At 35.3% G+C, this 15768-nt stretch overlaps 1 protein-coding gene across 1 annotated transcript; it reads right to left on the minus strand.

Annotated features, from left to right (window-relative positions):
* Positions 1–9634: 9634 nt before the first annotated feature.
* LOC130711395 (BTB/POZ domain-containing protein At1g67900-like) lies at positions 9635–13803 on the minus strand. Its single transcript, XM_057560988.1, has 4 exons — positions 13132–13803; positions 12961–13030; positions 11415–12677; positions 9635–10288 (listed from the first exon to the last, which is right to left on the minus strand). Exons 1-4 carry the CDS (start codon positions 13188–13190, stop codon positions 9818–9820), a joined length of 1863 nt encoding a protein of 620 aa, XP_057416971.1. The 5' UTR covers positions 13191–13803; the 3' UTR covers positions 9635–9817.
* Between the last annotated feature and the right edge of the window lie 1965 nt (positions 13804–15768).

The following is a 15768-nucleotide window of genomic DNA, read 5'->3' on the forward strand; positions in this document are numbered from 1 at the left end:
ATAATTACATATAATGTATGACCAAACGAACTCTAATATCAGTAATAATTAATGGTAAAGAAAAAAGTAGTGAAAAAAATTTCATATGAATTACCCATTCGCTCTTATTTATACAATCATATTAAGATAATTACGCTCATTAAGAAAACCTATAATGAAATCAATTAATGTATTGATTTTAAGAAAGTTTATATAACCTTCAATCTTTATTCTTAATTAATGTATTGAGTAATGTGGTAGAAAATTAATTATAAGTGATAGTGAAAACATTACAATTACAAAAGCTAAATAATACAAAAGGTTTATAGAATAGAATAATAAATATTCATAAAATTTAGTAGAGATTCTTATATCAAAGGATATCAAGTTTGTCTTTAAATCTCCTCTCATCTAATCTCCTCTTATTGGACTTCGTCATGTATGGTGAATGAGTTTCGGTGGGAATAGTTAATGGTCTTGGCATCATTCGTTTGTTGTGTTGTAGTGAATGGTCATTGACCATGTTATTTGCATTTTATTTGAACTTCTAGATTTATTTGCTTTTTTCATTTCAGTGGTTCCTTTTCGTGCTACTCCCATTATCTTCTTTTTTTGTATTTGAGTTTAGCACCCCATGCACTAAGGTTGAATACAATTCTTTGGCTTACCTAAAAAAATGTCAGTAGTAGTTTTTTGTAAGGGTTAAATTTGTTTCATGTCCCTGACTTACAGGGTAGAATTCAAATAGGTCCCTAAAAATATTTTTGTCGTTTGCCAAATTACTATTTAGTGCCTAGGTGGCCATGTTTTACTCGATCAACATCTTATGTGTAATTCCAAATCACCCCAAACCTTCTACTCCCTTCCTCCTCCCCTCCCTCAGCCCAGAACTAGGAACCGCATAACCTTCCCCTTCCCCCACCCTCCTTCTCCTCTTTCCCCAATCAAAAGACATAAAAATAATTTTAAGGACATATTCTGATTCTACCCTCTAAATCAGGGACCTATAACATATTTAAGTTTTTTAAATTATTCGAGTATTCTAGATAATATTACTTCTAAATTTTTCGTAACTTATGTATTGAGTAGTTTCTAGAAAAAAAAAAACTTACACCATTTTTAATGATTAAATTTCATCTTGCAGATAACCTTATTTTTCATTTACTATGGGGGTTGTGTTAATTGCGCCATTGCTGATAGGCACTCGGAACCTAATAAAACATGGTTTGGTTCGATGAATGCAAAATTCAAGGAATTAACCCTTTGGGAGAAGTATGTGACGTCCATATATTGGTCGACAGTGATCTTTAGCTCCACTGTGACAGCAACAATTAGTGACGAGTTGCATGCCTAGGGAATCTGGGCTTGCAAAATATATGCATATACCAATTTTGAAGAAGGGATGTAACTGGATTAGGTTGGTTCAGATTTAAGATGTTCAAATGTTCTGGACTAGTCAAATTTATTCGGTTTGGGTTGGCATAGCAGATTTAAAGCTGATGTGGCAAATAGTAGGTATGGAAGAAATGATGAGTTGTTGATGCCACATTCTACGCTTTATAATAGATAGATAGATTTATATATTTCCATTTGTTCTTACCTTTTCATTTATTCTGCAATATTTTCTTTACTTCGTCAATTCGGCTTAAATTCTTAAAAGTTCTTCAATGACATGGACTTGCCGGTGAATTCATTTGTTTTTTATTTTTTGCCGTGCTTCCTCCAATGCTACACCATGAATGGCATGACCAGGCCCCTATTGTCAAGTTCAACTCTCACTTTGCTGAAAGGGCTTCTCAGTTGAAGCCCACTTTTAAATGCTTACTCTTGATGAATGAGATGTATGAGGTGGTAATTTTAATCGAGTTATCTTTTATTGTTCTTTGTAATTAATGAGACATGAGCCAGAGAAATGTGAAAAGATTTTGATCCTATGCCTCATACTTATAGGAAATATGTATATAGTACAAACCGTTGAAGGCACAGTGATCTCAGTTATTATTAGTTAATCGATGTTATTATCAGTCTTCATTGCAAACATTGAATAATGCAATACTGTGTTTTATCCGATATTTAGAAAACCAGACCGGTCATTAAACCGGTGGAGGCACAAGCTTAAGGTTTAAAGGTTGAACCGGGGTCGCACCAAGGTCTGACCATAATAATTTAAATAATATATTACATATATTAATATTGATAATATATGCTATTTTTGTGAATAATAAATAGCTTATTAATAGTATATGATGAATTTTTTTTTATTAAATATAAACACAAATTATTACTTGGTTTATCTCTATATTAAAATAAATATAAACTTATGTCATTAATATGTAGTATATAATACATTCTTGTGTATCCAAGTGATTATTACTCACAAATTAAATATATGATAAATAAATACAAATTGTAAAAAGCTTTAAGCGAAAGCCTTACCTGCACTGATGCCATTACAAGTGTGCTTGGAGTGATGACGTATAAATTTGTGAATTGTCTTCATTTAATAAGTAATATATATATATATATAGCTTTGGCAATTATAACTTAACTTCAAAAGTGTCATAGTGGTATGCATTTCTTTTTCCCACCCCAACGTTCATGTGTTCGAATCCTGACTGCTGCATTTTTTTCATTTATTTAAGGATTGTGAACCGGCCGATTCTGACCGATTTTTCTAGTTCCAGACCGGTTTAGCGGTTCTTTCTACGGTTTGATGAATGGCCGGTTATATATACCGATCTAGTTCGGTTTTCAGAACACTGGTCTTATCCATTAAAATGTGCATAACATAACTACTAAATTAATTTGTTGAGACCCTCTCCCATTAGTGGCACCCATGATCATCATAAGGGTGGGACCCAAAATTAAAGCATTGGTGTTCATTACGTAGGGACCTAATTTTTGCGTCATGATTCATTGCAACTACACAAAAAGGAGAAAAAAATTAGTGACGGTTGGCTCTGGCTGCTATAATTTCATGTTGGCAATGGTGAACTGTTGAAGCATATAAAGTGCCCAAATCTAAAAAAGTGATCACAAAGTAGGTAAAGGAATTAATGGAATGGATTAACAAACCCGTGTTATAGAAAAGAAAGCAAACTTGTGGACCTCATATTGGTCCAGATTTTTAATTAAAATTGCTCTGTCTGCCTTATCCAATTAACTACTCAATATGCTTGTTGGCCCTTGAAGGTGTCATCAAATATATATATGATTACATTGCATCTATTATGAATAGGGAACATCACTAGTTTAGAATTTAGATAGTAAAGTTTCAAAGAAATAGTTTCCCATTTTCAGGAGAGGAAGAGCATGGAAAGTGAGCAGATCCCAAGCAAGGAAATGAAAGTTGAGATCCCATCAAAGAGTGAAGTGGTGGAGTTTCATGGGGGACAAGGTGGGCTTACTAGACAACCTAGTATGACCAAGAACAATTGCCTGTGCTCTCCAACCACACATGCTGGTTCATTTCGTTGCAGGCTTCACCGTGCGCCTAGCGTCCAGAGGACCATAAGTATGGAATCAGAATCGCTTCGCGATCAGGCATCTGCGGTTCAGGCTTCTGTGGTTGATGTCAACAAGGATAGGATGTGTTGATCTTCTAGTTGAATTGCTTGAATATTATTATTAAGATGCTATATAGTTAATTTGATCTGTCTAAACAGCTTAGGCTTGGCTTGTCATATTTACTACATTGTATGGAGAATGCTCTAATTTATGTTTTCTTTTGTGGTATATATGGATGAAACATAATAGCAACTCGATCATGAACATTTATTTTGCCGTGCTCAGATGAGGTTGTCAAAATTTTGGCAGATGATTTATCAATTAAGGATTATAAACATTCAATTTTATCATCTACTCTCATAAGGATTATAAACATTCAATTTATCACACGCTCAAACTCTCATCGCCGCTGCAATCTCCTCCGATGCCGATTCCATGGCTTCTACTGCTGTCATCTTTGTGCAAAGTTGTTCTTCTTTCACAATTTCATGAAGACATACCCTTCTATTAGAATGTATGCAGATTTTAATCTTGTTCAATGATGTGAATTGTATGGTTTTGCACTTATTTTCTAACTTGCTAAATATTGTATGATCTAGCTATGAATTGATTTGCCAAAGTGGAAAGAATGAAGGACACAGTCATAATTGTTGTTCAAATATACATAAAAAATTGGTGGTAATTTGTAGGGGATTCAATCACCTCGATTGCACTGAGTATTAGAGCGAGAAATCATAGATAAAGCACACAACATCTTTGGTCACGCAGTTCGGCCAAATTGCCTACCTCTGCGGCTATAGAGTAGCTATAGCTCCTTTGTATTACTTGTGGCATGAAGCATGTGGTACCAAGTACAACTTTTAGGGTTACATTGTTATCCTATTTATAGTGGATTCTATTCATCTCTATTTTACAATAAAATCCTAATAAATCCTATAACAATCCCTTAAAACCTTTTACAATCCACATTAAATCAAATCCTAATATACTAAAGATTTTAGCCCAAAATATAATGAGCCAAATCTCAACAATCTCCACCTTGGCGAATTCCGGACTCCCCCTATGAAGATCTGCTGCTTTAGTTTCCTGATTCTGATTTCTGGGATTGAACTCCACCTTGCTCAACACCCTGTTGCTTCACTCCTCCACCTTGGTATCCATCCACTTCTCCTTCCCTGGCGTGGCCATCACCTCTTGAAAGTAGACAAATCTCCACCTTGTTCCGTGTCTTTCAGATCCGTCGGTTTCTCCTCTCACAACGTCTTCTGCAATCCTTGTTGACCTCCCTTCGCAGCGGAAGATATCAGCCGTCACTATGGTTACTAACCATCGGCCCCTCCGCAGAAGTTACCCGGCCGTTACCATGGTTACTAACCATCGGCCCCTTTGCGGAAGTTGTCCAGCCGTTACCATGGTCCCACGAACCATCGGCTTTGATACCACTTGTAGGGGATTCAAACACCTCGATTGCACTGGTAGTAGAGCAAGAAATCACAGATAAAGAACACAACATCTTTGGTCACGCAGTTCGGCCAAATGTCTACCTCTGCGGCTATAGAGTAGCTATAGCTTCTTTGTATTACTTGTGGCATGAAGCATGTGGTACCAAGTACAACTTTTAGGGTTATATTGTTATCCTATTTATAGTGGATTCTATTGATCTCTATTTTACAATAAAATCCTAATAAATCATATAACAATCCCTTAAAACCTTTTACAATCCACATTAAATCAAATCGAGCGAGAAATCATAGATAAAGCACACAGCATCTTTGGTCACGCAGTTCGGCCAAATTGCCTACCTCTGCGGCTATAGAGTAGCTATAGCTCCTTTGTATTACTTGTGGCATGAAGCATGTGGTACCAAGTACAACTTTTAGGGTTACATTGTTATCCTATTTATAGTGGATTCTATTCATCTCTATTTTACAATAAAATCCTAATAAATCCTATAACATTCCCTTAAAACCTTTTACAATCCACATTAAATCAAATCCTAATAAAGTAAAGATTTTAGCCCAAAATATAATGAGCCAAATCTCAACATAATCCTTATGCAAGACTTTGAGTTATAAATGATTTGTTTAAAGAAATATACCCGCATTATGCGATGATTGTTTTCTCCAAAGAAACCATGTTATTCCATTGGAATAAGCAACCGTCACAGTGGTAGATCGAAACGTTTGCAGGGGTAACAATTCTAACCCTCGTGACATAAGTGTCCAAGGTAAATAGAAGCAAACTTTTTAAACAAAGAACGTTTTGTAGCTCTAAATCATTAAAAGTTGTTCATAAGCCATGTATGCAAAATTCATTGAAATTTAGGTGCAACATGAGTCTTTTTAGAGAAGATTACTATTGTTTAATGCTTATATTCCCTGCAAATGCATTTAAAACCATTTTGAGAAGACTTTTCTTGTCACCATATATTTAGACAATTTCAGTAAGTTTTTCAATTCATAAGTTTCACATCATGTAGTATGGTAATTTGATGATTTTTTAATTTGCTAGGGTTTTCCTTCATTACTAGTGGATGAAGAGCCTAGCTTTGGTTTGATGTACAGGGTTGCTGCCTTTTCCTTTTATCAATAAATTTGATTTTACAAAGAAAAAAAATTGTTAATTTTTTAATTTTTCCTTGATAGCGTAAGCCATGGGCGACATAACACATTATAACTAGAGTTAGCCTATATGACCTGACCGATGCTAACAAAAGGACGGTAGCATGAGTCATCTTATTAATTGTGTAGTGTCGAGCAACTGAAAATCACTAAAACCGACGCTAACTTTTAGCTCAAGTTAAACGTTATCTTCAAGTCTTTTAACGTTTTCCCCTTACGTTAGTGTTGATTTTTGCCAGCTTAGCTTTGGCTTAATTAGCGTTTTTTCTTGTAGTGTCTTGGAGATCATTGTGCGACGTATAGGTCTGGCCAAAAGTGATAGTTCTTTCCGGTGAAGAGTGGATTCAGCATAGTGGTGTGGGATTATTCTCCCCAGGATAAATGTAATAGTAACTACTTGGATTTTGAGCATGAATCCAAGACTGGTGGAGGATTCGCAAGTCGAACCATGGCAGAAGCAAAGATGAAGCTCTAATGGCTTGCTCCTGATACCATTTTAGTATACCAGAATGAAGAAACTAATTGAATCATAGAGAAAACTAAATTGTATTGATTCATTATTCTGAATGAATTTAAAATTACAATAGCTACTCACTTATATAGTACATCAAGCAAATTACTATACTAGAAACAGAAAACTGAAACTGTGAACCTGTAACTATATAACTTTCAGTTTCGGGCAACTATTAACTAACTTGCTCATTAAACAACTCCTCATCCAATCATATTTAATTCATTTTCTAATAGTTACCAAATATAACTTGTACTGCACAGGCAATTTCTTGATAATTAATAGAGTCTATTTTCTTTCTCCTACAAGCCAATCATGTAGTGTATAGCTCTACTTCTTTACTACGATATATCTGGCTCTTGTTTTGTTCGAAGACTGTCCTCTTTTTCTCGGGTTTGAATCCATCACGTGAGAAGACCTTTTTGGGGTAATATAATGGAGTCTGTCTAGGTTCTGTTAAGAAAATGGGGCTAACGACTCTGAAAGAATGAGTAAAAAAGCGATCGGAGCTGTCAGGATGCCACATTGCCACCCTACCACCGACTAGACCAACAGAGTCTGATGTCAAAGCATCTAGACCGGGAAAGCGGGATTTTAACCAGGGCAGTAGCAAACAAAATCAAAACCAATGTTGAAAGTTGTAGGGGATTCAAGCACCTCGATTGCACGAAGTAGTAGAGCAAGAAATCACAGATAAAGCACACAACATCTTTGGTCACGCAGTTCGGCCAAATTGCCTACCTCTACGGCTATAGAGTAGTTATAGCTCCTTTGTATTACTTGTGGCATGAAGCATGTGGTACCAATTACAACTTTTAGGGTTACATTGTTATCCTATTTATAGTGGATTCTATTGATCTCTATTTTACAATAAAATCCTAATAAATCCTATAACAATCCCTTAAAACCTTTAACAATCCACATTAAATCAAATTCTAATAAACTAAAGATTTTAGCCCAAAATATAATGAGCCAAATCTCAACAAAAGTAAATGGCCAAATAAGCAGTACTAAATTTTGATAACGCTAATCATACCAATGGGACTTGAATCAATTGATCAAGGACATCAGAGAGCTGTTCATGCAGGCATGCTCTTAGAACAGTAAGTCCAAGTTTAAAAAACTATGATGAGTGGTTATCGTGATTGCAACAATGATGATGATCACCACCACTTTGAGTCTGCCACTATACATGATTCTCCTATACTTAATCACTTTGTTGAAACTCAAAAAAGTATAGTTCTTCTTCCACTGCCTCAAGAGGTCGGTTTCGTCCCGTTAGTGAGGTTGAACAAACTGTCTATCTGGGAACATAATTCAACCTAACAATTCTACAAAATCTGATTTTCTGGAAATACTTAGAAACTTGAGTGTAAAGGAGGTTGAAGGTGACCTCAATCTTATAGATCTACATCTACTGCAATTATAAAGTCAACTCAATACCTAGATAATTAGCAGAAATTGATGAATGTCAGGACGCTATGGCTGCCACGGCCTCAATAATGCAAGACACATTTTCTCATTAGTGAGGTTAAGGTTTTGCTTTAAATGGAATACCATATTTACTCTTTTTTGTTGATATTTTTATTTCTTTTCTTTTTTTTAGGCTAAGATCGATTATGGCGGATCTTATTCTCTCTTGTTTACATGTTCTGCATTTTAGTTGGCTTTGCAATGGACATCATTTTGATATGAATAATAACACAACAGATTGTTCCACTGCACGCTGAATCAATGACAAATATCTACTAACAAGAAACCAAAACAAAACTCATGCTCAGGGCGGCTGTGTATAGAAATTTTGGGACCTAAGGTGAAAATTTTAAAGTGATTTTCCAACACAGTCCTGCGGATGCTGAATCTTAATTATTTGCAACAACATTCCAATTCCTATCCATAATCAGATATTGTTCTGGTCGTCTCAAACAATCAGCCAGTCTACCATCGTTCTTGCCTAATTAATGATTAAACGACTAAGTGATCGTCAAATTGGTCAACTGAAGCGACCAAACATAGACTTCCACTTTCTAACAACTTGGCTAAACATAAGCAAGGCTAACACCTCACTGCCACATGCATGAAAGACTGGAAAAGGATTCACCACCTCTGCCATAGATTACTCCAACCAATATAAATATAGGTTTGATCACACTTTAAGCTAAGCATTACTCATTTACTCTCTTGTTACTCTTCTAATACCCGTAAAAAGAATTTGAGCCATGATGAAATTTTTTTACAGTTCAGAAGAGGGTGCTAAGCCCTACAAGTCTACAACCGTATCAACGACCCAATTGTCACCTTCTGCAGTGAAGATTATGAAGGAATTCTGGCCGACCTTGACAATCCAATGGTGATCTCCGCTACCATAATAAATGTATACGTATGATTGTATGAACTATATTTATAGACCTGGGCAACTCAGCTGATGTGATTTTCTACAAGAGCTTTATAGCTATGGATTTTGATTATGATGACATAATTTCTTATGTGACTGATATGGTTGGACTTCTGATAAAATTGCTTCCAAGGACTGTATTGAAACTAGAATGACTTTGGTCAAATAGAATCTGAGAAAAACAACCAAGGTTTTCTTCCTTGTAGTCAATTTCTTGTCTGCATATTACATCCTTCTTGTTCGAAATCTTTGAACAATCTCGGAGAAGTAATAACTACTCAGCATCTCGTGATGAAATTCACAAAGAAAGATCAAAAGGTCTTATCCATCAGAAGAAATCAAGAAGCCACCGAAGCTGCTACAACATTAGTTTGAGACTGAACAAAGAAGACTCTTCAGGGAAAAAGGCTTGAGCAAATTCCAGAAAGGAGGAGTAATCCATCTAGCAAAATACTTTGCAAATGAAAATACAAAGAATAAATTTGTTACCAAAGTTCGGACTCCATGAAGTGAACCACTAAATATGAACATAACATAGATTCGTGGACAAAAACATCTCCATTGGTCCTAGGATTCGTCACTTACACCTGAGATTCATAATCCAGAATTTCGCATATGAGATTTACCAAAGAAATTTCCTCAAAGGTTGAGAAAATCTCATTTCTTATTATTATAAGGTAACACTGCACATTTAAGTTCTTTGGTTTTCCCTAGTAACTTACAAGGCCTTTAGCAAAAGAGTAAAATGTAGTATATGCTACCCTCTAAGTTCACCATTCCCAACTAAAACTCTTAAAAATTCACTTAAATCTTTGTAGTGGCGCTTCTATTGGTAGACCACAACTTGCTAAGCATTCGTTTTGGCTTGAATCTAGAATTTCTCCCAATTCCATCACTGGATTCATCCAAGTCATCATCCTCAGCTAGCTTCATCCTGAGAGTTGAATTCCTTGTAATTGACTTTGGTGACTTGAATCCAGAAACACTCCAATTGTCATCAGCATGTATACTTGTGGTAGTGCTCAATGGAGCTGTGTGTTTTGAAGGGTCAATGCCATGAGCAGTGAGTAGTGCCTTAATGTTGCTCGCCATGTTAGTGACTTTGCTACCGGATGCTGCAGCTCGAGCTTGCTCAAAGAAGAGAACTTGGACAACCACCCTTAGAGGGAGTAGATCATTCTGTGCAGCGTGCATGCAGGCTTCCAGAGATAGTTTTTTGCAGTCTAGAATTCGACATAGTCTTTTCCTTTCGCTCTTGTTCAGTTGTGGATGAGCCTGAAATTTTCAATTAAACAAATAGAGATTTTAGTGATACTTGTAGGTCAAAAGTGACACAAATAAGAAGCTGAAGTGATTTCCCAAACTGAGCCGTGAATTGAGTTCAGTGTCCTCAAGAGTTTTATTCTGATTAATTTCGAACACGCCAGGACTAAACAGCTATACAGACAACTGACAAGGTGCCAATTTGCAAATCCAGAAAATTTATGAGGGTTTTAATTATGTGTTTTTTTTATATTTTAAATAAAAATAAATTCCAGCTGAGCTCATTAAAGTGACGTGGTCATGCCACATGGGCCACCGGAGCTCCGGCGTTGACCCAGAGCTCCGGAGGGACCAAAACCAAACGTTTTGGCAAAGGTTAGGGACTAAACCCCACCTTTGCTCCGACGAGGGACGAAAACCAGGTATTATGGAAAGGTTAGGGACGAAAAACTTATTTAAGCCTTGATTTCCTTTCCTTCTTCTATTCAAAAAAAGTTACATTACCAAAGTGTTCAATATGGAATTATGGATGACCTAAAAACATTAATTTCCTTTTCATTTTCTCCCATACCTAAAAGTGTTCAATTTGTTATTTCCTTCATATATAGTTTAAGAATCCAGAGGCAATTTTTTCTTCTGGTTTAAAAAAACTGAACCTGCAACTATACAAATTATGGTGAACTAGCCTGCACTTAAACCCGAAATAAATAATGAATAGACATGATTTTAAGGTCTGAGTTGTTTGTCCAATTATCCACTAATTCTGTCCCCACAACTCAAACATGTCTGGCCACAGTATTATGTTCTTAGCTTTCTTTTCCCTCCTCTTCTTGGTAATTAGTGTTAAGAAATTTCATATTGACAAGAGATATAACCAATTAACCCTTTATTTAAAGTAGTACAATCCTTACCCTTTATAGGCAAATATTAGTTGTTAGTAATGTTAGTAAATTAGACTCTCCTCAATGATCGAACCCTGGACCTTCACCTTCATCCCACCAAACCCTTATGTCCCCTAACTCTTACCACTTGAGCTAACTCTTGGGTACACCCGAATTCTAATTATTATTTATTTCTATCTGTGCACAAAATGCAGTAATTATGTAAACAAAATAGAAATTCTTGTCAGAAGATTTACCTTGAGATAAATGTCAATAGCTGTGTATAGATCATCATGATCATGCCTTGCAAATTCTGGCATAATTTCAGCAAGAGCCATGAATTTCGACAGAGGCAAATTCACATCCCTGGCAATCTCCTGAAGATACCTATCCACAAGCTTTGCAACCTTCAATTTTGAGCTATGAGATGCAGAAGAGGACCTCCTACTCTCCTGGAAATCAAAGTTAATATTCTCCGCCGAGCGAGACCTCCTTCTTTCAAATTCCATCCTTGATCTTGGAGGACTAGTTGGTGGACTCTGACCTTGAACCATGAACTGTTCCAATATACTCATCATCAAATCCACTTCATAAATCATATCATGTTTGCAAGATACTGAGGGAATTAGAAGATCATTCACAGTGGCTTCTTCTAATTGAAGTCCTATTCTTCTTGCTAATTCCATTTTAGATGAACAAGAAGCATTGAGAATGTTGGCTGCTTTCAAGAGTCTGAGAAGGAAGCTGCAAGAAACAGCACCTTTCTCAGATGGAAGCAAGCTTACTATTGATTCCAAGAGCAAACGCTGCTTTGAAGTTGCTATTTCAATTGTTGAATCTGAATCTGAATCAGATCCAGCTAGCTCAATATTTCTCTTGATATTTGGTAGCATTCGAGACACATAAACTTTCAGCGCGTCACCAATGAGATAAAAGGGTAACTTGCCACCAGATTTGATAGCTATCATGGTTCTCCAATAGAGGTCTATGCTTAGTTCTGATAAATCCTCAGCCCACCATCTGTTTGATGATTTGTGTCTGAGATTGAGACTTTCGGTTCCGCTGAAAGAAATATCATCTCTGACACGTCGCGAATGGCTATGTGACAAGCTCACCTTTGTGGGGTTTCTTAAGACCTTTGAGGCAATAGCTTCAATGCATCTGCTTGCAATTGCCAAGTCCTCTGACCACAGAGCTAATGCTTTTGTGGTTTGTAGAGTTACAATGGAATCCTTCCAGCCATGAAGAATGCAGGAGTTTAGGAAAACCTCAAGCTTGTAAATCAAGTTTCCCTTCTCAGCATCCTCTGTCATCTGCAAGTATTCAGCAGCACACCGTGCTGAGACAATGTTGTGAGCGCTGAGAGTGATGGTGATTCCATAGCAGAACTTCGCGCACAGTTCAAAGGCCTCCACCCCACCAGGAAAATCAGGAAGCTGTACTATTTGATGCTTTGGAGAATCAGGAAAGTGGTCTGAGCATAGCCTTTGCAGGCGCGAACACTTGGAAAGCAGGGGAAACTGAACAAGAACAGCAGCATCAGCATGAACTTCAGATTATGAACATGTGAATAACATAAAAATTGAAAACAAAAGATAGAAAAGATGAAAAAGGAACTGAGGTTGTTGATTATGAAAACTTGTACAGTTTCAATCATTGGTACCCATGAAACAGCCGCAATTGCAGTCGCGGTGATATTGTGGGGACTTAAAAACGTTTACATAACAACCACAATTACAGTTGCGAACTGCAATTTAAAACCATGAGTATCCTTCTCGCTTTCGAAAGTATCAAGAAGCAAACCTTGTGGAGAAGGTATCTAATTCCTTTCACTTGAATTATCAGGTCGCTTGAAACTTCAGAGTAGACAGTCCTGCATACAAAGAAAAGAACCTCATGTTACTTACCTGGAACTGAGCTGATACATCATAATCTACAAAGAGAAGCAATCAAGTTCATCAGTTTAGGCCTTACCTTACAGACTCTGAAGTGTAGAAGGTGTCTGGACGAGATCCCAGTTTCATAAACTTCATAACTGTGGCAATTTCTTGCACTAACTACTTGCATAAGAGAATTCAGTACTGCAGAACACAAAAGAACTGCATAGAATAGCTCAGCTAGTGAAAGAAGCTCCACACAAACACTCTATTGTTATGTCTGCAATTGTGATGGATTTTCCCGCTTAAGCAAGCTCAAGTGGAAAATCGATAAATTTCAGGACATTAGTAGAGAAAACTTGAAGAACACTCAGACAGGAAAAGCTAAAAAAAAGAGCAGAGAATTTTCTTGGAGGAGAGAAAGAGGGGGGTTTGTTGTGGGAACAAGTAATATAAAGCAGGTTAATTTAATATGTAGGAGTGACACCATATATGGAAAATAAACAGAAAATAAGAACATGAAGTGATCAAAACACTCCAAAATTATGTGCATGTCTTTCCAGTCAAAATAGTTACAAGTGATTTGGAGTTTGGACATTATAAACAGAAAGGATTAATGCAAATCACGCTGTAAAAGTAAGTAACTAAACAGTTTAGCAGCACAACTCAACAACCATGAAAAAGTATGCAACAAATCGAAGGTGAGTGCATCTGAACTGAATCATTCATTGTGCAAATTCTCATTTATGTATTTATTTTTTACTTTACCTTGCTTTCTTACCTCGTATTAGAATTCTACGATGTTGTAGGCTTTTTGTTTTCTTAACTGTAGAGAGATGCCATTGTTGGCGTGCAATTCTAAAGGCAATTCCCACTTGCTTAGCCCCACTTGTGCCTTCTTTCTCATCATTGCCACTGAAAAATTAGGATTTTCAATTTTATTTTTTTCATTGTTTCTTCACTTTCTTGTGTCCACCTTGTCAACATGCACCTTAATACAATTAGGTTATGTTTATCATGTCATTTCAGCGAGCTTAAAGCTTATTTGACTAGCTTAAAAGCCTTTTAAAAGTGTTTGGTAAAATAGTTTATTTTAGTAGCTTATAGCTTAAAAACTTAAAGATTATTGAATTTATTCTCATTTTTATCCTTATCATTTTAATAAAATTCTATCATTACACTTTCTATATTATAAAAGAAAATAAACTCTAATTATTTTTATTTTGAATAATTACTATTCAATTGTTAGTATAAAATTTTAAAAAATATTTTGTGAATTTAGAGAAATATAAATTACCTTTTTAAATTGAAATATAAATTTATTTATTTTATTCTATTTAAAATAATAAAAATATAAAAAAGAAAATAAATTCAAAATAAATTATATTTTTGAGATGATAAATAATTTGAACTAAATTTAAATATTTAAAGTGGTAATTATTTTAATATCATATATGTATTGATGTGTAAAAAATTAATGTTGAATGCAATGAATGTCCTCTTATGTCATTTTTCAATTTCACCTTATTTAATAGCTAGTTTTACCAAGCAGTTTTTTACAATTAGATAGCTTTTCAGCTTTCAGCTTTCAACTAGCTTATCAACTAGGCATGCCAAACATAGCCTTAGTTTTAGTGACTGCCGATAAACGTTATTTTTTTTCTCCAGAATAACTAAAATCAAACTCGCTTATAAATTCAGAGACTAATTTAACCATTAACTCAAGAGAATAAAAGACACCAAATCAAGGGCAGCCTAAAAAACAACTTACCTAGCAAAACGTCCATAGAGTAAAGAAAACATCGAAACCAAAACCAAAACAATCACCAAAGCAGCAACTAACAAGGCATAACAAAGGTCGCAGTACAAAACCAAAACGTAAAAAGGCTCAAAACAAACCACCTCTATAATAACAAGTAAGGGTATGTTTGTTTTTCAGTTTGGGCCTTCAAAAGTACTTTTGAGTCTTGTGTAACTTTGTGTCATTATATTTGGCAAATTAAAAACCATGTTCACTCAACCCACTTTCAACCCCAAACCAACTTCTATATCAATTCAGTTGAGATCAACTCGAAAGCACTTTCAACCCAACGGAACCTAGGAGTTACTTTCACATTCGCACATTGGAATTTGTCTTTTTAAGTTAAAACTGTCTCGGAAAGCGTGTGAACTGAAAACCAAACACACACACTTAATTGTCACTTCTACATTCACTCAGGGCCTGTTTGGTGATCAGGATACGATAGGATATGACATGATAGTAATCATATCATGTTGTTATCTGTTGTTTGTTGCGCCAGGAAGATAGGATAACACTATCATGTCTCTTATCATATCCTGTCCATCATGTGTAAAAGTTATCCTGAGAGGGGAGCTAGGATAGAACATGATAGGATATCGGTTATATATTTTTTTTCATTATCCTAACTCCAAGTTAATTTATTTTAATATTATATAATTTATAATTTATAATCATATTAATTTAAATAAAATAAAAAATAAATAAAATTATTATTCATAAATAGTAAAATAGAATACTCACTTACAAATATTGATTTATTAATAGTAATAGACTAATTTAATAGTTTCTTCTCCTATTATTTAAAAAATATTTATCTACTTATATAATAATTTAAATATAAATTACTTTTGAAATAATAATATTTTTAATTTAGTAATTTTTATTATTTATCACGTGTCACAACTAAGTGAAAACCAATTGGTTACAAATATT

This window comes from Lotus japonicus, chromosome 4 (assembly GCF_012489685.1).
Source record: "Lotus japonicus ecotype B-129 chromosome 4, LjGifu_v1.2".
Taxonomy (NCBI): Eukaryota; Viridiplantae; Streptophyta; class Magnoliopsida; order Fabales; family Fabaceae; genus Lotus; species Lotus japonicus.

Bases quoted from the DNA above. Each gene is read 5' to 3' on its own strand.
- LOC130711395 (XM_057560988.1), bottom strand. From the start codon at position 13,190: ATGAAGTTTATGAAACTGGGATCTCGTCCAGACACCTTCTACACTTCA. The intron at 13,031-13,131 runs GTAAGGCCTAAA...CTTTGTATGCAG, and splicing joins TACACTTCAGAGTCTGTAAG to GACTGTCTACTCTGAAGTTT. The intron at 10,289-11,414 runs GTAAATCTTCTG...TGAAAATTTCAG, and splicing joins CTATTGACATTTATCTCAAG to GCTCATCCACAACTGAACAA.